The sequence below is a fragment of the Dermochelys coriacea genome, chromosome 3, assembly GCF_009764565.3.
Source record: "Dermochelys coriacea isolate rDerCor1 chromosome 3, rDerCor1.pri.v4, whole genome shotgun sequence".
Taxonomy (NCBI): Eukaryota; Metazoa; Chordata; order Testudines; family Dermochelyidae; genus Dermochelys; species Dermochelys coriacea.
Window position 1 is genome coordinate 47503855 of NC_050070.1, and position 24013 is coordinate 47527867.

At 40.2% G+C, this 24013-nt stretch overlaps 1 protein-coding gene across 1 annotated transcript in view; it reads right to left on the minus strand.

Moving 5' to 3' along the window:
- The window catches only part of COL21A1 (collagen type XXI alpha 1 chain), a 192925-nt gene that overhangs the window by 39418 nt on the left and 129494 nt on the right, over positions 1 to 24013 (minus strand). The window contains exons 18-19 of the mRNA XM_043510390.1: positions 9873 to 9917; positions 9080 to 9133 (exon numbers count right to left, since the gene is read on the minus strand). Coding sequence (XP_043366325.1) covers positions 9080 to 9133; positions 9873 to 9917 — 99 coding nt within the window. The remainder of the gene's footprint in view (positions 1 to 9079; positions 9134 to 9872; positions 9918 to 24013) is intronic.

Genomic DNA, 24013 nt, shown 5'->3' on the forward strand with positions numbered 1-24013 from the left:
TCCTGATCCAAACACAATACACCCGGCCTTCTAGGATGTGGAATAACCTGTTCAGGGGAAAGGTGAATCTGCCATGGAAGTCTCAATAAAAAAAGAATTGTGATGATAAATTCTAATTTGCTCATGGGAGAACACCTCATCAAATCAACAGCCTACTTCCTGTGGTCTGATTTTTAGCATTGTCTGAACATTCTGTATAAGGCTTAAATTGTCCAGTGAGTGGAGTAATCGTAGAATCATAGGACTGGAAGGGATCTCGAGAGGTCATCTAGTCCAGTCCCCTGCACAACTGCAGATGATGAGGTGGAAGATTTTGCTCAGCCTCCAGTACAAGTTTTTAAAAACCCAAAACAGAACTGGGATTGGAGGGTATTCCTTCCACTTCCTGATCATGAGAAAACAGGATGTGGCCTTCCCCAATTGCCACTATAAATGTGCTTCCCTCTTCTCCCATTAACTGGGGGATTTGGGGAGTGAAAAGTTAATCACTGGGCCATATAACCACTGGCAGACTTCAGGATTGGAGTATTCACTAACAACTCAACAACTTTAATCATTTTAAAATACAGCACTTTCAGCACACAAGCTCAAGTAGAGCCTATAAAAGAATGCCCCCCCTTTTGCCAGATTCCAGTGACAGAGATATGTGAATAATGAAATCCACAACTGCATTTGTTCCAAATGAAACCTAAAAACTAATAGTTGCTAAGCCCCTGCCTGGGCTTCTCTTTTTTTCTATATAAAGTTATTCCCAAATGTATTTTGGGAAAGACAAATCTTATTTTTAAATAATGTTTTCCAAGAGGGAATTCCCATTTACAGTACTTTTCACATCAAGTGTTAATATATGTTTTTCTCACAACTTCTTACTTTCATTTTGACTCCAGAATTTCAGGTATCAATACAAATAATATATATAATAGATAGATAGATACACACACACACACACACACACACACATTTGGAAATAAGAGTTAATAAAGGAAAGTCTCCTTAATGAGATACTTTTTGTCATCTAAGCATATCAATACATAGAAATGGTCAAATAGCTGGAAAATATATTTTCATATTCATGAAATCTTATTCCTATTCTTATCCAGTCTTTCCAATGCCTCTTTTTGTTCCTCTTATTTCCAGGAAGATTCAGACAAAAATTTTCTGTTTATAAGAACATTGTGGATGGTCTTGCATAATGACAGGTTTCAGAGTAGCAGCCGTGTTAGTCTGTATTCGCAAAAAGAAAAGGAGTACTTGTGGCACCTTAGAGACTAACAAATTTATTTGAGCATATGCATCCGATGAAGTGAGCTGTAGCTCACGAAAGCTTATGCTCAAATAAATTTGTTAGTCTCTAAGGTGCCACAAGTACTCCTTTTCTTTTTGTGGATGGTCTGTAATTCCAATGATTATCTTCTTCATATATATAAAAGCAATCGCTTCCATACAGTACTGAACATAAGAACCTATTTTTATTTTTTTTCTAAAATTCCATGGGGTTTAAAACTTTCATTTAGTGATTTACTAGAGATAAACAGAGAGGATTTTAGTTTAGTTTGAAGGACAGCAGTCGTCATATGGCACCCCTTCTTGTTAGTGCTTCGCTGCAGCATTAGCATTATGTATGAGCCCAAGATCATATGTAGTATTCCAGTCTACATCCCTGCAATTTAAATATGATAGTGCTACCTTTAAGTCAAACATTATAATGCATCTTCAGTAAAATGTAAAACTAAGCTGTCACTGTTATCAATTAAAGGCAAATTAGACTTGTGGCAAGATTTAGAAACCTATTCAGAATGGACTTACATGTGATATTTAAACTAATTTCTGCATAATTTATAGCAACAATACTTTGTGCTTAAAGCAGTCACCATGAGGAAGTCAATATTTATCAACAGGTCCCACAGATATTTAACTGAAATATCACATTTTCCCCATAGTTAGACTAGGAGTTATGGTGTGGTCACTGCAGAGTAGTGACTAATCATTACTGACTTGATAGTGGTCTCTAATCTATGTAGCACTTTCAATTTGAGGAGCTTAAAGTGCTTTACCAACATTAATAAATTAATCCTCTGAACAGTCCTGTGATATATAATACTTGCCTATATCACAGGGCTGTTCAGAGGGTTAATTTGTTAACGTTGCTGAAGCACTTTGAGCTCCTCAGATTGAAAATGGTTCATTTTCTTTCTCATCCACTTCTCAGTCTGGAAATTGTGTATGCAATGTAATGTGGTAGGATTCTTTAAAATATATATCTATATCTATCTATACACTGCTTTAGAGATAGCAACGTTGAAGTGAGGTTATTCAAGGTCACAGAGAAAGTCTGCAGCCTAGAGAGAAATAAATCCCAGGTGTCCTGATTTCCAGTCTTGTGATTTAAATCAGGAAATCATATTTTATCTATGTCATGCACAAAAATTACAAGAACATTATCTTACATAGAACTGATATTCTGCAAATAAAACAATTTTCTGATGCAATGTGGGGAAAGTTTAACTGAACAAATCCAAAGATTATGGCATATAAAATTAAAAGAGAAGACTATGTCCTAAAACTTTAATGTTACTCCCCTATTTTTCCAGGGATGACTATTTATGTGGCAGATAAATTAATAAATTGTTGATGTTGGCAGTGTAATTGGGATAATTGTTACTTAAGAAGAACTTGTTACTGAATAGTTTCCCCAGTGTATTAAGTAGAAACTATCAACAGGCTTTCCATCTGTTTTTCCCCCTCTGGAACAAACATATTTAGTGTGACTAATACAAGGAAAAGTCCACTCTACTTTTTTGGTTGAATTTCCCTATGTTACTCAAAACATTCAAATCTTCCATACATCAATGACTTATTTTTCAATCAGGTGATAGGAGATATGATAAATCAAATTGATTGAAGACCTCAGGAAATTATATTCCAGCAGATAACCAGGACCAGATGGCATTCATCTATGTGTTCCAAAGAAAATATGAACAAAGTATGGTAGGTGAGCTACTGTAAAAATAAAACTCCTCAATTCAGCAGACCTAGAAGCTGTGACAATGTGACTACAGAGGAACCCATCCAGCAACTCAAAAATGGAACAAAGTGATGCAAACTCAGAAACCAAGAACACAAACCAAGTAGACAGTGTATATACAAACATAAGGAAACCCACTGTAGCACATGCTCCTTCACATTCCAATAACAAGTAAATGAGGAATCACACAAATACGTACCTCTATTAAAATTGTTGATAAAGCCTTCCCCCCCTTGAACAATTGTTCAATTTTGGTCACCTCATCTCAGAAAGAAAGAGAAGTGGAAATGTTCTATTTCTACTAATGGGCAATAAAAGAATATTAGAGACACAGATGGGAAGGAGAGTATGCAGGTACTGCCTTGGAGTAGATTATGCTTGTACTAAGAACGTAGTAGAAAGGTGAAGTGAAAGTTCTGCTTTGAATGCCTGAGAACCACTCTGTTCCTACTCAGATAACATTTCTTTTCTCTAAACATCCGACAAGAAATAATTGGATATACTTTGGGAGATACTCTTCTTCCCACCACAATGCACAAGGGCTGTAAAATTTCCTTAGATGGCCATAGGTGCATTCCTCCAGTGCAGGTGTTATGCACACACACAGGGCCCCTTACAAGCTCTAGTGAAAGGGTTGTGCCAGTGGTGGGACTGCATGTACTGAATAGGTAGGGCACAAAGGTGGCTTAAATCTCCCTTATCCTTCCTACCTCCTGGCCTGTGAATTACTGTGCGGCACTTCTGAGAGGCACAGAACAGAATCTCAATTATTCATTTTAACCGATGACATATTTTAATCAAGAAATCCCAAGCATGAAAATGGACAGTTTGCTTGAGGGATTACTACATGTGGGACCAAAAACTGAAGTTTGTGCTGATTCTACAAATACAAATTTGTAACAATTAAAAAGTTCAGTATTGGCTAGGATGGAACCATGGAGGCTGCTTTCACATTAAATTCTTGACTTCTATAGTTTTGATCTAACTTAATCACTGCCTAATACAAGTAATAAAGTAAACTCCCGCATAAAAAGCCAATATATTTCAGAATAAATATAGACCTAGAAACCCAAGTTATATTTATTATAAAACTGAAATGTTTCTATTTTCAGTTAAAAACCATTTAAAAGCAGTATTTATGATGCTCACATGTATAAGAAGGAAGCATCCACAGATCTGGGAATTTATATTTAGTAAGACCATCTGATCTCAATTGCCAGAGTCTTATAGAAAATAAGTTAAATGAACAAAAGCCATAAAACAAATCAAAGCTTTAATTCAAAGAGAAAGAATTCTCCAAAGTACTCAGGCTTGTTTCCACTAAAAACGAGAGAAGCAACATTTTTATCTCTTGCAGTAAACTCAGATTTCCATTAGTGAAAGCTACCATCTGTTAAAAATTATTTCCATATACTCTGGAAAAAGGAACCATTTGTAGGAGTCACTAATAGGATTAGTGCATGATTTTAAAAATCTTCAATAAATGGGTTACACAGCATTAAATGTAAGGAAATACTATTAGAGTTTACATAAAGATGTAGATATTTCTTGAACAAGAATCTTGCCTATATGCATTTTATACAGATATAACAGAGGCTAAGAGGTTGAGCCAGTGGTTAGGCAACTAGCCTGGACATGGGAGATAGCGGTTCAAGTTTCTCCCATGCCACAGAGTTTCTACGTGACTGGTGCAAGGCTGTTAGGGAACAGGGACAGATACTATTTATCGATTAGAATAATATTATTTCACTACCTCTCAAGGGCGTTGTGAGAATAAATACATCGGGCAACTTTTTCAGACGCACCTACATTACTTAAGAGCCTACATCCCATATTTAGGCATCACCGGCATTTACAAAACTCCTGCTCAATTGCTGCCTAACCTTGTAGTCAAATAAAGTCACTAGGTGATAATAAACAATACCTAGCTCTTACATAACACTTTTCATCCATAGCTCATTTCACAAAGGATGTCAATACCATTACCCCGTTTCACAGATGGAAACTGAGGCATAAAGCAGGGAAATGACTTGACCAAGGACACCCAGCATGCCAATGGCAGAGTCAAAAATAAAAAGCAGGTCTCCTGAAACCTAGTCCAATGCTCTATCAAAGAGGCCACACTGCCTGTCATATAAAATAAAGTTAGGTGCCTGCCCAAGGATCCTATAATATACTTACAGGGGAAGAGGTAGAGACTCCTAGGTTGTCTAACATTTTCCATTATAAAAATTCCTAGGACTGTTATTTTCAATGAGCTCTAGCACTCTTATCTGCAGCAAGAACCTGACATCGGCTGAGAGATTCTCCCAGGATCAGAGAGATGCAGAACTGGCTGAGCTATGAGCTCCAGAAAATTGTCATTTCACATTAGTGTCTTGCTCACTACAGTATAGTCTTGGCATTCTGTCTAAATTCTCTGAACATTCTATTAGCCCTGCACATGCACCACCCTATTTAAGTGTGCCACATATAAAGAACCTCCAGTCAGGACAGACAAAATGGATGAACCTCCTTCTGTTGTCACTTATCAAAATATCCCGAGAGATTATATAAACTGGGAACAGAACCCAGATTTCTCAGGTGGCAGATGCAGCACTCAGCTACTTAATCTCCATGGTCTCTCAGCAAAACACTGACAAACCTAAGTACTCAGTTATAGACTCACAGAGTTTAAGCCAGAAGAGACCATCCTGATAATCTTGTCTGATCTCCTGCACTTTGCAGCCCACAAAACCTCACCCACCCACTCATGTGATAGACCCATAACCTCTGATTGAGTTACTGAACTCCTCATATCATTATTTAAAGACTTCAGGTTACAGAGAATCCACTAGTCTAGAGGATCTAGTGTAGATCAGAAAGTGATCTATGCCCCATGCTGCAGAGGAAGGCAAAAACCCCTCAGGGTCTCTGCCAATCTGACCTGGGAAAAAATTTCTTCCTGACCCCAAATACGGTGATCCTGAGCATGCAGGCAAGACCAACCAGCCAGACACCTGGAAAAGAATTCACTGTAGTAACTCAGAGCCCTCCCCATCTAGTGTTCAATCTCCAGCCATTGCAGATATTTGCTATTAGCAGTTGCAGATGAGCCACATACCATTGTAGGCAACCTCATCATACCATCCTCTCCACAAACTTATCAAGTGGGGTTTAAGCTCAGTCTTAAAACAAATTAGGGTTTTTGCACCCACTGCTCCCCTTGAAAGGCTGCTTCAGAGCTTCACTCCTCCGATGGTTAGAAATTTTTGTCTAATTTCAAACCTACACTTGTTAACGGTCAGTTTATATTCATTTGTTCTTGTGCCAAAACTGGCCCTTGACTAAAATAACTCCTCTCCCTCATGGTGTTTATCCCTTTTATGTATCTATAGAAAGTAATCATATCTCCCCTCTGCCTTCACTTTGTTAGGCTAAAGTCAAGCTCCTTGTGTCTCCTCTTCTAAGATATGTTTTCCATTCTTCTGATCATCCTAATGGCCCTTCACGACACCTGTTCCAGTTTGAATTAATCTTTCTTTAACACAGACAACCAGAAGTGCACACAGTATTCGAGATAAGGTCTCACTAGTGCCTTCTATAATGATAATATAACACTTCGTATCTCTACTGTAAATACCTCATCCGATGCATCCTAGTATGGCATTAGCCTTTTTCACAGCCATATCATATTGGTAGCTAATAGTTGTCTTGTGATTGACCAATACACCAGGTCTTTCTCCTCCTCTATCACTTCCAACTGATATATCCCCAGCTTATACCAAAAATTATTGTTGGTAGTCCCTAAGTGCATGACTGTGCACTTTCCACTATTACATTTCACCCCATTTGTTTTACTCCAGTATTCAAGGTAACCCAGATCTTCTTTCAGAGTAGCAGCCATGTTAGTCTGTATTCGCAAAAAGAAAAGGAGTACTTGTGGCACCTTAGAGACTAACAAATTTATTAGAGCATAAGCTTTCGTGAGCTACAGCTCCGATGAAGTGAGCTGTAGCTCACGAAAGCTTATGCTCTAATAAATTTGTTAGTCTCTAAGGTGCCACAAGTACTCCTTTTCTTTTTCCAGATCTTCTGGTATGATATTCTGGTCCTCCTCCATATTGGCAATACCTCCCAACTTTGTATGTGCTAATTTTATTAGCACACTCCCACTTTGTAAGGATAAGGTTTTTTCCTGTAGCCATATTGTAAGGCTTAAGGCCTATGTCTGCAGCCACATTAGGAGAGCAGCAGCCATTAGCTAAGAAGCATAAAATTACATCCTCACATGCCATCTAAATTACATTAAAACAATGTAATATCAGGCTGTTAAGAAGGCGATCCTGTCAGGGCCGGCTCTAGGACTTTTGCTGCCCCAAGCAAAAAAAATATTTTGGCCACCCTGCCTTTTTTTCATGCCCCACCCCCCGCCCCAACTCCGCCCCTTCCCAACCCCTTCCCCAAATCCCCGGCCCTGCCTCCTTCCCCGGGTGTGCTGCATTTCCACTCCCCCATTGCTTCCTGCGGCTCCCACCCCCACAATCCCCCACCCTAGCTCACCTCCGCTCTACCTGCTCCCCTGAACACACCGCCACTCCTCTTCTCCCCACTCCCTCTCAGCTGAGGGAGAGGCAGCGCGTTCAGGGGAGCAGGCGGAGCGGAGGTGAGCGAGGGTGGGGGTGGGGGAACGCAGGAAGTAACGGGGGGGGGGGGAGAGGAACCGCTCCAGCTCGCCTCCGCTGCCTCCCCCGAGTGCGCCGCCACTAGGCTTCTCCTTCTTCCCTCCCTGCCAGGCTTGCCGCACGAAAGCGCGCGGCAAGCCTAGGAGGGAGGGGGGAGAAGCCAAGCGGCGGCGGCGGCGCACTCAGATGGGGTGGCGGAAGCACATTTCTAGGGGCAACATGGCCAGCGCCGGAATTCTGCCCCTAGAAATGTGCCGTCCCCGGCACCTGCTTGTTTTGCTGGTGCCTAGAGCAGCCCTGGATCCTGTCCTTATAGCACCCACCATCACCAGAAAAAGAAACAGATCTTAAGATGCTTAAAGAAAACTTAGTTTGATAGCATTCTGCCTGGCAAGAAACTACTTATTAATATTTGTGGTTTTATCTTTATGATCCCCACTATTGTCTGTCTGTCTGATCTCTGTCTGGTTCTTTGATTGTTTCTGTCTGTTACATAATTAATTTTGCTAGGTGTACATTAATTAAGGTAGTGGAGTATAATTGGTTAGAGAATTTTGTTACAATATGTTAGGATTGGTTAGTAACATTTTAGTAGAATGATTAAGGTACAGCTAAGCAGGACTCAAGTTTCACTATATAAACTAGGGTCCAAAGAGAAATTCTTTGGGAACCAGCTCCAGGACAGAGCCCCAAGATCAGAACTGCCAGACTGCAACACTCTGCCAATGATGCTGTGCAGAAACTGGAGTCCGCCAGATGACCTGATCCTGCATGGCCATCAAGAAAACTTCATCCATCTTATTGAGAGTGGTGAGCATTGTATATGTTGCATGTGCATTCTGTTTTATTAATAAATAGAAGTTAAGTAGGGTATTAGTGGGTGTAAGGCTCTTTCACTAGTAAAAGACCCCATAAACCCACAAAAGATTAAGCCCTGACTCCAGTGGGAATGGGTGTTTACCTGGACCCCAGAGGAGTAAAGCCCGGAGCCCATGGAGGGATAAAGTTAGATACCTAAATTAACAGGGTTGCGCCTGAGCCCTAGGAACACAGTAAGGGTGGGTGCCCCTAGAGTGTGCAAGTAACAGAGAATTTTGTGCAGGTAACAATTTATGCTGTCTGTAACATGGAACCAATCATGCTGATCTAACCCATTGGTTCACTGTATTTTGCAGCATCTTCTAGTGGACACTCCACAGCAGAAAACAACTTGTTACCAATTATTCTAGTTCATTCTTTAGCTATAATGGTAGAGGTCTATGTTGCAGTGCTGAATGTCCAGCGTCAAACCTTGCTAATGATGGCAGTCAAAGCAGGACATTACACTTGTACATAACAGAATTCGATTTTTCTTTTTAAATAATCTAGAAAATTACATGAAAAAACATACAGCAGCCCCTGGTGATCCTTTTGCTCCTGGTTGCCCTGAAGGTCCGATTTCACCCTATAATTGAAAACATCTCACATAAATATAATATTGGTATAAAATAGTAATTTGGTTACACACCCCTAATTCTACAGATTAGTTTCACCAGGATTGATTTCAAAGTGTTAGGAGATCCAATTAATTGTATGTTAGCCTTTTACATCCCATACTGATTGCTCTAACCACAGAATGCAAAAAATAGATCAAAAGATTTGCAATGTGCATAAAAGATTTAGAAGCATGAGTCCCTGTACGGGATCCAAGACAGGGAAGGCCAAAACCAAACTAAGAAAAAATATATCCCCTTTAGGAAGGCCTCCAAACCAAACCTGGCAAGCAGAATTCCTTGTTATTGGTCTAGGAGGCATATAGGCTTTTTCCCTTACCCTTTGGAAGAAGGTCAGGTCAGATCAGGGGAAGCTTAACCCAATTTGTAAGGCTCTTATTTCAGATCAACCAAACCTGGAGTCTGAAAAACATCTCTAAGGCCCAGGTCAGGGCAGTATCTTGGAGACTGAAGGGGCCATGCAATCTGTAACACCCAGCATAACATCCAGTCCTTTCTCTCTCTGAGTGTATGTCTACATGGCAATAAAATACCCACGGCTGGCCTGTGTCAGCTGACTTGAGATTGTGTGGCTTGGCCAAGAGCTATAAACTTGCAGTGTAGACATTCAGGCTCAGACTACAGCCTGGGCTCTGGGACCCACCCTAAATTTGCACTGATTTTAATTGTATCTTAAACTATTATGAATACCTTTTGTCCTTTTGTTCCATGACTTCCAGGGATTCCAGGAATTCCCTAAGAGAAAAAACAAGAAGTTTTAAATATATAATATTTCAAAAAAAATATTGTAAACATTTCTCTTTTAATTTGGGTTAGAAACATAGCCAGGAAATAAGATACAACCTGGAAACATGCAAGGTAATGCTTCTGGCGGATATAGACTGAAAGAGAATTCAGTGCATCCCGATCTACTTTCCTGCCAGTATTGCAAATGTGCAGGTGGGCAGGATCACGTCCCAACCTTTGCCCCACTGGAGGTGGAATGGGGGAGTGAAAATCCTGACGATGCAGAGAAGGAAATATCCATAAGATTTCCTGTTACAGAATGTACAGGCCAGCTTTGGCATGATCACGGTTTCAAATAAACTACCTGATTTTTAGAGCTATCATGACATGTTTACATGGCTAGCACTTTGTGGAAACAAAAACTGAAATTTCATACAAAATATTTTCTTTTCCAATTCCATCATTTGTAGTTATGCTTGCTAAAAACAGAGTAAATGTAACCTCATGCTTCAGGACTTAAAACATTTGCCAGAGAGATAAATACTTCACAATTATCTAGGTTCATTTCATCTTTCAACAAAGCATGAGCTACTGACTACTGTCAGAGATAGGGCACCAAATATGATGGATAAATCATCCAATCCAGCATAGCAAATTTTACATTCCTGTCTCGCTTGTAGAGATCAGATACTGAGGGACACTGGAGATGATTGTTTTGTGTGTCCCAGTTTCTGCCCTCAGACATGACTGTTGGGTTTCCACTGGCTTTAAGAAGGGCCAATATCAGAGACTAAAGATGGTCAACTTGACTGCATTTTTTTTTTACATGTAGTTAGCACAAAGTGTTATAATGAATGAAAGACTACTCAAATCCATCCCGGAAACAAAACTCTCACATGTGTAGTCAGCCTAATTCTGCTCTCAGTTACACCTTATGCAGCGTTAGTGGACCAAATCCTGGTCTCAGTTACACCAATGTAAATTCAGAGCAAGTCCATTGTGAATTTGGCTCACTGATTTCATTATTTTGTCCAATATTTAACATAATATGCTGCAATGGAACTAAGTAGAGAGATGTCCTGGACATAACAGACACACACAGGTAAAACCTCTTCCAGTCAAAACACATTGACATAAGTTCCTAAATTGTACCTAATGAAGACCTACTGATTCTAAGAATATTAAGCTCTTCCCTTAGCATTATATTGTCATCATTGGAAACCAAAATAATGATGGGAAGCCTAGGGTGAAGTGATAGAGCAAAGGAAATCCAGGTTTCATGAAATGCCTAACACAGCATCAGGGTAGTGCATTCTGCTCCACACTATGAGCATGATTCCGATCTCCCCTTCACTAATGTAGATCAGGAATAACTCCTTAGTAATCAGTGGAATTATACCAGTGTAACATCAGCATCAGGGAATAGGCCAACAAACTTTAGAATTGCAATTGTTCTATGGTTTACACTATACTTAAACTCTTGTTTAATTTTAGCTAATACAGATTCCATCTAACAGAAATATCTTCATGGTATATTTAATAATGACACATTGTGGGCTTTGACAGACATCAAGGTTCTAATTTTGGTATCCATTACAGGAAGCAATGACACAATATTACAGAAAACTGACTAGATAATTAAGGCCTGATTCCTCCACCTTTTACTCATGTTGAGTAATATAAAAGTCTTCTCTCCAAACTATTGCTCTGTCAAGATATTTCAGTATTCCAAAACCATATTAGACCTGTTGGATTTGGGTTGTAAGAATTCTATAACCAGATGTGGTTTTAAATAAATGTAGGTGAGATTAGTCCTGTCCATGAATTCTAAATAGCTGTACTTTATTAACACAATATATTCCATATACTTGACTACCCATCAGAGGATTTTTTCAGAAACAGGATAATATTTATTGGAAAGATGTACAGAAACTCATGTTCGCTAATAACTTCCTTTTGGTTATACATCTACACAATCTTCAGGGCAGGGACAGTTTCTTTATATGTGTATGTACAACACTTAACACAATGCTGACCCAATCCTGATTGGGTCCTCTGGGAGATTCTACAACATACAAACAAACAAAAAAATGTTGGTAACGTAAAGGAGGGTCAGAGCAGGAGTTAATTATTCCAGGGTCATATATACAATAATATACGCTCACTAAAATGGCTCTTGGGATTTTGCTGTTGTTGTTTGTTTGTTTTGTTTTTTCCTCCCAAAAGGAGTTAATTTTGATGCAAAACACACAGCCCTTTGGTAATATACCAGCACAAACAAAGAGTCTTGAAGGCTACCAAAATACCAATGGTACCCCTTCAAACAACCAACTTATCCCTAAATTCAGAAAAGCATTATGTGGATCTGAGAAGAAAATTTGGGTCTTTATCCACTAATGAGGAACAAAAATTTATGAAGACAGTAATAATAGGTTCTAACCACTGATTTGGTTAAAATGATGTGCATGTGGATTTAATTTAACCCTGAGAACAAAAAGAATGGAATATAAAATAAAAAGTAAAACCCATTAAACCTTGAGAACAGGATTAATGTGTAAATACATTTCGTGGGAAGGTTTCTCATTCAAATTCACACCTAATTGTTAAAACAATAAGACTTTCAGAGTCACTCATTTACTTTTTTTTCAGTTTACAATTTGATTAGATTAAATCTAAGTAACATCCAGAATATATGTTGCAAATAAAAGAGAGTGAAAATAAATGTATCAATTGCCAAACAGAAGTAGAAGAAAATTGGATATTATACCATATATTGACATTGATTAAGTATTAAGATATGTGCAAGGGATGGGAATGAAGTAATCAACTGAGGTGACAAACAATCGCACCCTTACCTGACATCCTTGCACAACAATGCTGAACAACTTTATGAGGGAAGCCAGGGCATCAAACTTAAGCAGTTGGCCCTTGGCCACATGTTTACACTGATGCTGGAACCAAATTCACAACAACTACATTTGGACATAGTTCTTGGTAGCAAGATGGTGACAGTGTTTAGGGATTAGTTGTGCTATACTAGTAAACTGTCTCATCAGACTACCGTAGTTGAAAAATGATGTAGATGGGGCCAAATGCCTGTAAGGAGAAGATACCTATTGTGAAATTGTAGACAGTGAGAGATAGTGTGGTCTTGTGGATTGAGAATGAGGTGGACCCAGAAATTCCTAAATCCTAACCCTGGTTAAGATCCTGACTTGCTGTGTGGCCTTGGACAAGTTGCATATCCTCTGTGTCTGTTTCCCCCATCTATAAATAAATACTCATTTAACACATAGGGGAGTTACAAGTATTGTCATAACACTTCGAAAAAGTAAATGACTCTCTCAAACCCACAAACCAATATGTGAGAATAATTGTTAACACCCCTGTAGTTCGCAAAAAGAAAAGGAGTACTTGTGGCACCTTAGAGACTAACAAATTTATTAGAGCATAAGCTTTCGTGAGCTACAGCTCACTTCATCGGATGCATTTGGTGGAAAAAAAAATTTGTTAGTCTCTAAGGTGCCACAAGTACTCCTTTTCTTTTTACTGTAAGGAGAGTGATCACTTAAGATAAGCCATCACCAACAGCAGGGGGGGGGAAGGAGGAAAACCTTTCATGGTGACAAGCAAGGTAGGCTAATTCCAGCAGTTAACAAGAATATCAGAGGAACAGTGGGGGGTGGGGTGGGAGGGAGAAATACCATGGGGAAATAGTTTTACTTTGTGTAATGACTCATCCATTCCCAGTCTCTATTCAAGCCTAAGTTAATTGTATCCAGTTTGCAAATTAATTCCAATTCAGCAGTCTCTCGTTGGAGTCTGTTTTTGACTACCCCTGTAGTTATAGGACAAAAAGTAGAGGTTCATGGGTTACAGATTGTAGTGACAAGCCATGAATCCAGTGTCTTCATTAAGACCATGTTTTTGTCCTATGACTACAGGGGTGTTACCAGGCCACTTCACCTTGAATGGTCCCTTAGAATATCTGATAACAACTTATGTTAAACGTTTATTCCATCTTGTCTTTAGCTGTGGCACTCCGACTACCTTTCCCAGACCCCAAGAACAGCTCTGTGTAGCAAAGCTTGTCTTTCTCAGCAACAGAAGTTGGTCCAATAAAAGATATTACCTCATCCACCTTGTCTCTCTAGTAGTCTGGGACCGACATGGCTACAACTACACTGCTTACATTTGTAATTACATGGCAGGTTGACAAGGGGTAAAATGCAAGAGATTTATGCGGAGGCCATCATAAATAATTTATGCATTGAATTTCCTCACCACTTCCCAAAGCTCTGATGTCTCTGTGGAAGTAGCAGAGGAATGTCTGGAGGGAAGTACTGCTCACTCTCTAAAAGATTTTTCTGAGCAGGCTTCTTGCTTTCTCTCTTCCTTTTCAGAGGACACTTCTTCCTTGCTGCCACACAGAATTTTGGAGGGAAACAGACCGGTGAGTTCTGAACTGTTTGGTAGGGGCCTCTCCACTCAACATCTTGCCACAGGATCTGAAACTGCCAAAATATTCTCAGCAAGGAAACAGCACACTAAACTGTTCCAGGTTGTATTCATTCAGATTATTTAATCTCTCTCTCTCTCTCACACACACACACACACACACACACACACACTAGAAAAACCCATAATGCCCCACTTAGTTCCTTTTAAAAAACTTCCTTGGCTGAAGGGATCCATTTATATCGTTCTTTTGCTTTTACCTCCACATCAATAGCAATGAAGAATTGTAAGAAAATAAACTTCACCCAGCCATAGCTCCTATAGGATTGATTCTGTATCCCTGAAGTCAAATGAGATTTTTGCCACTGACCTCAGTGGGAGCAGGATCAGATTCTTAATGTTCTTATTTGGCTCACTGACATTTATTCTGCTGAAAATGAATCTGCCCCTCACATTCATCTGTCTTGGGGATTCCCTGAGCAAAATAAATGGAGTTCTTCAAAGTCATTCACCACATATTGATTGGCACATAAGGAGCAGTATGAAATGACTAATCTGGCATGTAATGACCAGTGAAGAAAGGGCTTTCCCCACAATAATTATTTTCCGGTATAACTTCCATGGTCCAGCAGCTGGAATAGCTAATTTCTGTAGGACTGAGTCCCGAAGGCCTAGAAAATTTAATTTAATCTCTATTTCCTTATCTGTTCTCACTCTACTATTTCCCTATTCATAAATAAGCTGTGTTCATGCCAATCAAAATTACTGGAAACTACCCAGAGGAGAATGTTTTAAAAGCCTCTCAGACATCCTATATTTTCTTTTTAACTTTTAGGTTAAAAGCCAAACCAAGTTTTGGAAAAGTGTTAGAAATTCACTCCTAAGCATATACTTCATATGCAACATAAAGCTTCAGAACCTGAATTATTTTACTTTTTTAACAACATGAGTAATAAACCACTTATAATAGGAAGTTATATTTGAGAAAGTGACATAGCATTAAGTAAACTATCACAGTAACCTTACTGTAATGATCAAAAGATCTAATACTACTTCAAAGTGTGAGCTGACAAATCTAGTTTAATTCAATTTGTAAAATAAAAATGTAACCTTTCCTGTAAAGGCTGTATAAACTAGAACTATAATGAATGTCTGCCTTTAATCAGAAGTTAATATAAAACAGACACATCATGCAATTTTTCACAAAGGGAAACACAATGTTTGGAATCACTACAAATGGGAAAATTGCCACCCACTGGGAGTGACAGAATGAATGCTATGGAATAATTTGTGATTCACTGGCCTAGAAAATATGGCCTTTGGGGATGTCCTTTGCACAATTAACTGAATCAAGCAATTTTTTTTGTCAGTAATTCATGAGAAGATAGGCAACTCTCTATTTTAATTTTCTTTTTTCTTCCTCTGGTCAGAAAACATGTTTTTTTACTGTCTGAATTTAACAGTGCATTTTTACGATTTCTACCCCAATAAAATTTAGCACTGTATTTCTATCCACTATAACTAAACTCAGAAAATCTCAAAGCCTTATTGAGCTTTAAAAAGTGGTCTATCACTTTGATCTTGCCCCCTTTTTGCATCCCTCCACTCACTCCTCCTTTTCCTCTGCATCAAGCACAAGCTTGTGTCTTCTTTTGTCAGTCCCTTCCACATTTAGCTATCCCTTTTCTATCACATTTCTTGCAAGACTGACCCCTGCCTTCACTCTTCCAGAGACATTAGCCTTTACTGCCCACTTGTCTGCTTTTCCTATGAGTACCTTCATGTTTTCCTCCAGGTCATCCTTTTTACATGGGAAAAACTCCCCATCAAAATTTGTAAAGCCACTTCCTTAGCGTCTCTTCGATCTTGATCTAGCAAGGGACTTAAGTGCATGTGTAACTTTAACCATGTAAGCAGTCATTGACTTCAATAAATTATTTGTGTGCTTAAAGTTATGCATGTGTTTAAGAACTTTGCTGAATTTGGGATTTATATCTATCCTTACCATCTATTTTTGCCATGGTGCCTAGAAATTACTGTCATCAGACACTAGTTAGGTTGGCAGCCACCTGTGACTAAAAAGATTGTGTAAATGTAGCAGTCCTTCCCATGTGTTTCCATCTTGGTATTATCCTACATTGTTCATTCTCCAGAGCAGGAATTGTCTTGGTTTCACTTGTTGGCATGGTATTTAGCACAACGGGTCTTTCACTGAGGTCTCTAAAAGCTAATACAATATATAAAATTAATAAATAAATAAGTAATAATATTTGAACCATTACCAAATTGTTTCTAAATGAGTGATCCACCATTTACAGAGGTTGTACAGTGATAGATAGCACATTATCTAATGGTCCAGCAGCAATCTGTTAAAAGAGCATTTAGAAAACTAAGTGCCAAATCCTGATCTCATTAAAATCAATGGGAGTTTCACCACTGACTACACTGGAAATAGTATTTGGCTCTAAGTGAAAACTGGACTAGGCACAGAATCCCTAATCAGTAGTCTAGAAATATATAACCTTTTATGAAATATGACTCTGATGGACATGGGTGGACCCTTTGGAACCGTGGGGAGCTCCATCAGCTTCACTGGAACTCAATGTGAGCATGGGTCCAACCACGCCCACTGACGGGCAAACGGGGCAGCTGCCCAGGGCCTGGGGTAATTTAAAAGGATTGGGGGGCCTAAGTTCCCTGTAAGCTGCAAGGCCATGCAGCAGCCTATTTAGCGCCACGCAGGCCCTCAGGGAACCTGCCCAGGGACCTGCCGTGACTGTGGGAGGGCCCCACTCTAGCCCGACCCCAACCTGCTGCGGCCAGGGTGCCCCTGTCCTGACCCCAACTCTGCTGCGGCCTAGACCTGCCACGGCCGGGGCGCCTGGACCCAGGGTGGTGCAGCTCGGCTCGGCCCAGATCCAGACTCAGCCGGGCGACTCAGCCTGGCCCGGCCCCAGGCGCGGCTGGGGTGCCCATCCCCTGACCCAAACCCAGCCCTGGCCCAGACCTTCTGGGGCCGGGGACGGGTGCCTATCCTGCAGCCTCAGCCCTGGAGCTGCTGCAGCAGGGAGAGGCACCTCTCCCACACAGCACAGGTGCTGCTGCTCTGCTGGGGGGAGTCCTGGAGCACCCTCCTGCACCCCAAACCCTTCATCCCCACCTCCACCCCAGAGCCCCACTCCCAGCCAGAGTCCTCACCCCCTGCATCCAACCCTCTGCCCCAGACCTGAGCCCCTCATACTGGCCCCACCCAAGAGCCTGCACTCCTAGCCAGAGCTCACACCCCTACACCCCAACCCTCTGCCCCAGTCCTGAGCCCCTCCCACATGCCGAACCCCTCGGCCCCACCCCACCACATGAATTTGTTATGTGCACCAATATGGAGGTGAGGTGTCACACATCATCTCCATATTGGTGCACATAACAAAATTCATTCTGCACATGGGTGGGAAAAATTAAACGGAACACTGCTGGGAGCCCCAGGCCCTTTTAAATCGCCCAGCTGGGCTGCAGGGCTCCTTGGCATGCACAGGGTGGTACTGGCGGTGGCGAAGGCAGCTGGGCGGGCATGTGGAAGCCCCGATCATGCCGGAAGAGCGTGCCCAGCAGCACAGCCGGCAGCAAGCTGGGCACCAGCCAGCACAGGCACAGAACCGTCTAAATGTCAGGCAGACCTTTCTAGGGGACCCACTGACTGTTCTGCCCTGGGGCCCGGAATTGCTGTCAATGGGCCTGGGTCCAACCTGCATAAATCCACTTGCAGGGTTAAGGGCCTAAGAACTTTACTGAGAAAATTGCCAATTGTCTTATTGTTGCCATATTTTCTTGAGGATTAATTAAAAAAATATTGCGATTAGTATTTTGATAGTTTCTGCCTATCAACTAGCAGGAAAATGTTACAACTGGAAAGATAAAATATACCAAAATATTAAGGCTTAAGTTCTTTTAATGGAAGTGTTTTGTTTTTCAACAAAATGTTAGACATGTAAAGAGATTCTTGGTAGGCTTGTATATTCTCTCTTAATTAAAACATTTGTAACAAGTTTGTACGCACCAAATTATGTGATTTCCTATGTGATTTATGTACTGAACCATCAACTTGGTTTCCATTATCATAATGAGTTTTAATTCTCATGTATTTTTACTTAAAATAAATGTACCATTTTATCCATTATCTGCCAATTTAAATGAATCTTCCATCCTTTGATAATATCTGGCAAATTTAATGGATTTAGCTGCAAAAAAAACACATGGTTTTCCGGTCCTTGACAAATCAATTTGCATTTTTTCATTAATCACAATTTCCCTATTTTTGGTTTTGGATCATACCACACAGTTAGGTTTTTTTCCATGCAACTCTGCAGTATGTCCCCATTAAGGGAGTTGATTGCTATCTTATGTATTCAAATGAAGTAAATCCAAGCTAATTTGCTTAGAACAAGAGCCTCATTTGAAATCAAATATGTTTCCACTTTTTATAACCAGTAGTATAAACACATTTATGTCTCACTATGCCAAACTCTATTCTTCTGAACAACAGGAGAGACTATATCTTCTTCCAGAGAAAGTATTCTATTTCTAATTATTGTTTTCTACTCCCTCCATCTTCTGTTACTAGTCATTTAACATCCTCAATCTTACAGGTAATACATGAAGTCCCCATGAAACTTTTATGGCTGGAGGAAGGAAACGCCTCATGGAAAAAGTCTCCAAAGATAATGATACTTCTCCACTATGGGCAAACACTTTGCAACCAGGCTCCTCCAGCAGACAATGCTAAAACTGAAAACATTGAAGGGGTGTGTGACCGACTGTGGGAGACTAACAAAAAAACAGCCCTATAATCATTTAGGCACCAATTAGTTCCCTGGAACAGGCTGACTGGGGAATATGCAGCTAATTAACTGATCAGTCTAGGGGAGCAGAGGAACTTATTAGCCATCAGTTGAGGGATATAAAAGACAACCCAGGAAGGAAGTAAAGGGATGAGAGAGTGGGTTAGCTGAGCCCAGTATGTGCTGAGATCCCAAGAGAGGGATATCTCTGTTCCTCTCTGGCCCTATGGGACAAGACAAGAAATCACTGTAAATACTTTGCTGTATTGGGGTTGGTGGTGGGGATATAAATATATAATGTGGAGATGCCACTCACCGGAGAGCCTGAATGACTTCTAACCATCAGAGGGCATGAATGGAGCTCACCATATTACAAGGTGCCAGGCTGATGTTGAGGCAAAGTCTGTTCAAGGAGTTCACATCTCTATGCTATATTGGCATACAGCCTTAAACAGACTTTCTTTTACATCCTGTATATCTAAACTTTATGAATGTGTCACACATTTAATAAATATTGTCTAAGACAATCCACAAAGGAATAATTTTTCAAACTATCCATTCTCTCAATAAAAACACAAAAATGTTTGAAATAAACCTATTTCCAGATTGAACAAGGATCATTGTGCTTTCAAGCAAAAATTTAACAGGAGACCATTACTGTCTGTTTAATCCATAATGAGAAATCTTGAATGAAGAAAATGCTTAAAAGCCAGCTAACTATGGAGCTAACTAGTAGTTTAATATTGCACCATGTATTTCTGAAAAAGTTCTCTGCATATATTAAAGAGCAAATCTGGCAGATGCTCCACTGCCATTAGGGAGTATTGCCAACAATACTGACCAATGCAATTTTTTGCTGCCAAAGACAGCATATGGCCCAAGAATCTCCTTTCATAACTGATTTTTTCTGATGAGACAGTGTCAAAGTTATTTTGATCATTCTACTCAATTTTGTTTTCAACCATATCTATTTTAAAGGTTTTCCAACATAAAACCAGAAAATATTTACCTGGAGATTTCTGTTGAAAGGATGGTAACATTGTGTCAGTCATAGAATATTAGGGTTGGAAGAGACTTCAGGAGGTCATCTAGTCCAACCCCCTGCTCAAAGCAGGACCAACACCAACTAAATCATCCCAGTCACGGCTTTGTCAAGTCAGGCCTTAAAAACCTCTAAGGATGGAGATTCCCTCAATTACAAAACTAAAGTGCTCTCTCCTTAGTGCACATACAGTATGTGTGGTAGCAATGCAAGCTTTGCTATAATCTCCCACCAATACACTAAGGAGTTCTTTACTTCTGGGGGGATTCTGCATGACTGCGCACCCACAGAAAACGCACCACCCTCCTCATCATGCAGAGTTCCTGTTCTTCCCTGCAGAAAGTGGCAGGGAAGCAAATGGAAGCTATGGGGGTGGGGAGCAACCATGAATGCAGTTTTTTGGGGGGACTGCCCCCTCCAAACAGATGTGATGCATGGGGGGGCACACTGATCCCCAACCAGCTGCACCTGGACCCCCATCCCATCAAGCCCCACTCCCCAGGCACCGGACCCCCTACACACACCCAGACACCCCCACTGAGCCCCAACCACCTTCATCTGGATCCCCTGCAGAGTCCCATTGCCCCTGCACCCAGAACCCCACAATGAGCCCATGCAGCCAGATCTCCCACTGGGCCACCCGCATCCAGATTGCCCCACACAGAAACTTCTCACCTCACACTAAGACTCTCCACACTTGGATCCTTATGGGTTGAGCCTACCCACCCAAACCTCATGTACCTGGTGCAGAGGGGGAGGGACCTGGGTTGTTTTTGGGGTCAGGTGTCAGCCCAGTGTCAGGGTCAGATGCAGCCTCACTGCCGAGTCCTTGTACCAGGGGAGGTGGGGGCTTCAGGGTGATATCCCACCTCAATGCAGCCAGTGTACCTGTGCTCCCCACTGCCATGCTGGAGCCACATTTATTTACTGACAAATAAAATTTGCAGAATTTTACAGAATTTTAAAATATTGTGCACATATTTTTTAATTTTTGGCACATTTTTTTTTATTTTTTGATGCAGAATTCCCTCAGGAATACCTAGTGGGCAGGTCAGTCTCAGCAGGATCTCTGTTGAGATAGTCACAATTAACAGCATTGTAGACAATCTTAATCGTTCCATTTGTATTTATCTTTAAATCAGGATCAGCTGGTGAAATGTTAGGCTAAGCCATACAAAAATAACTATTGTTAAAAGATTAATTTACTGCAAGTGATTTCACAGACCTGTGTTTCAATTAAATTGTTCAGTGAATGTTGAGAATTTTGCAACCACAGCAGTGTGCAGACAGAAAAAGGCAAACACACAAACAAAATAGACTCTCATAAAGATGGCCTTAACGGTAGTATCTAACCACCTGTGAAACATGATTCTTTATATATAACTCCTCTTTGCTTTCCCAGAAATCCTTGATGATGCATTTGAGAATTATTGGGAATGTGGAAAAAAGCTCAAGTGAACTCAGGTTTTGTATAAGAACACAAGGGTAGACTGGATAAAACATATGATTACAGAAAAATCTGGATTATCCAAATGGAATGGGGGGAGTCTGAAATTAATTTGGATAAAAGATCTGGAACAGTACTAGGAGAGTTTTTTGTACTTTGGAAACAGCAGAAGAAATATATGTTAAAGAAAGCTGAAGTGGTGCCTTCTGTTGCTACTGAGTAGTGGATATGTTTTCAGGTAGAGGAATCAATAAAGGAAAAAAAATATGGGAAAAATACATTAAGTAGTGTTCCCACTAACAAGCCGCTTCAAAGTAAGAAGCAAGAGAGTGGGAGGCACCCTGACACTCAGAGTTACAAAGCCTTTTGAAACACTATAGTTGGCAGATTGACTATTATAAATATAATCACAAAGCACTCCTAATGCACACGGTGGCTAGTATTTCCTTGAGAACTACATAGGGGGTGATAATTGAAAGTTGAAAATATTAGTCAGACATGAAAACTACAGTATTGTACTATCAGATAATCAAGTTGCTGTCACAATTTATCATAGCTATCATTGAAACCAGCACAAATAATAACTGGGCTCTGACAGTGAAACTATGGGGAAAGAAAGAAAATAACTGGCAGTGTACACGCTAAAGAAAAGACAGAGGATTATTACTTCAGTTTTCAAGTTCTCTTTTATAATAAACAAACAGGACTTGTAACAAGGTAATAGTTTCTATCCATCCCTAGCTCAAGCACTAGAATGCTAACAGAAGTAATTTCTGTTGCCTCTTGCTGACAGAGCTTGTTGGCTTCACCCAGGACAGGGGAGAAACTGGAGCATTTCTCCAGGGAAGAAGAAATGAAGGAATGGGAAAGAGAACAATATCAGGGACTCCTAAGTCTGGAGAGAAAGTTTAAGATGAGTTTTATGTTTTGATATGGTTTTTTAATTTGCTAATAAAATCAAAGTCCAGAGAGAGTACATTTTGATAGTGAGCTAGATCCACAGCTGCTGTAAATTGTTGAAAAGTTTCTGCATCTCCTACTAATAACTAAGTCCAATATATATGAATAAAGGGGGCAGAACATGGCTGTCCATTTTTTGATGCCTCAGTAAATTCCATCTTGCCCGAAGGGCAGTCAGCCTACAAGCACTATGAGCTTCTTCAACCTTGAGGAAAATTTGGTTTGTAAAGTATATCTTTGCAGCCATAGTCAGGCATTAACTGTTGATATTAAAAACTCAGCTCTCTGAAAATAAACAAATCTTGGCCCCAGTATGCTTCTCAATAAAGCTATCTAGTCCAGTGATATACACTGCAAATACAAAATGCAGACTTACTATTGTTAGCAAATTTTACAGCGTTTGTTCTGCTATACTTCCAAAGTATTTATAACCTTACAAGAAGCTTTTAATTAAACCAGATTTTAGATAGCACAGACAAAAATGGAGTTGGAGTTTTGCCAGACATAAGGTCTACAAAACTGAAGAACTAACTACAAAAAGCATAAAGCAAGCATTTACTCTGCAAAAAACTGCTAGAATACTAGCTATGCCCAGTAATACTTTCATTTTTAACACTGAAAATACCACCCGCACCCCCCACCACCCTCACCGAGGAAGTCTGTTCTAGAAGCAGGAGCTACTGAGGAGAAGGCTTTAGCACCAACAGTAGCCAGATTGTCTGGAGAGGCCTATAGGTAGCCAATGCCAGAGAAGAGAAGGAAACAGGGATGTTAACACAGGGGAACAAAGCAGTGACAAGTCAATGCTCCAAAGGGAGTCACAGAAAGAAACAATTCCTTTATTTCAGATTGTAAGCAGGCACTATCTTTATTTCATGTCTTGTAGAGTGTTAACTAAATTATCAGCACTGAACAAATAAATAACAGTAATAATAATACCCCCTCTCCTGTGTAATTTCACTTCCTCTGGCCCAAGGAACAGAAATATGAAGTACATGGAGCTTTTCTATGTACCTCTCCCTCTCAAAGAAACTCTGTCAATCTTACCACATTCCAGAATTTCTAAAAATTATAAACATATTTATAAGTGATTTATACCAGTAAAACTGAGATAAGCATTTGGACCTTTGCTATTGCATGGGATGCAAGTCAAGGTACAATTTGGACCTTGCTGTTATTTAACGTCACAGAATCTTTCCTGATTCATATAAAATGTTTGTACACTGCCATTTATCTTGTGCAATTCAAATGTTCCTAATAGAAAATCCAGTAGACTCTGTTAGAACCCTTCAAAAGGTTTTGGTTGGTTTCTACTGACGGACACTTTGAACCAATATAACGAGAAATCCACTGCTTTGTTCCA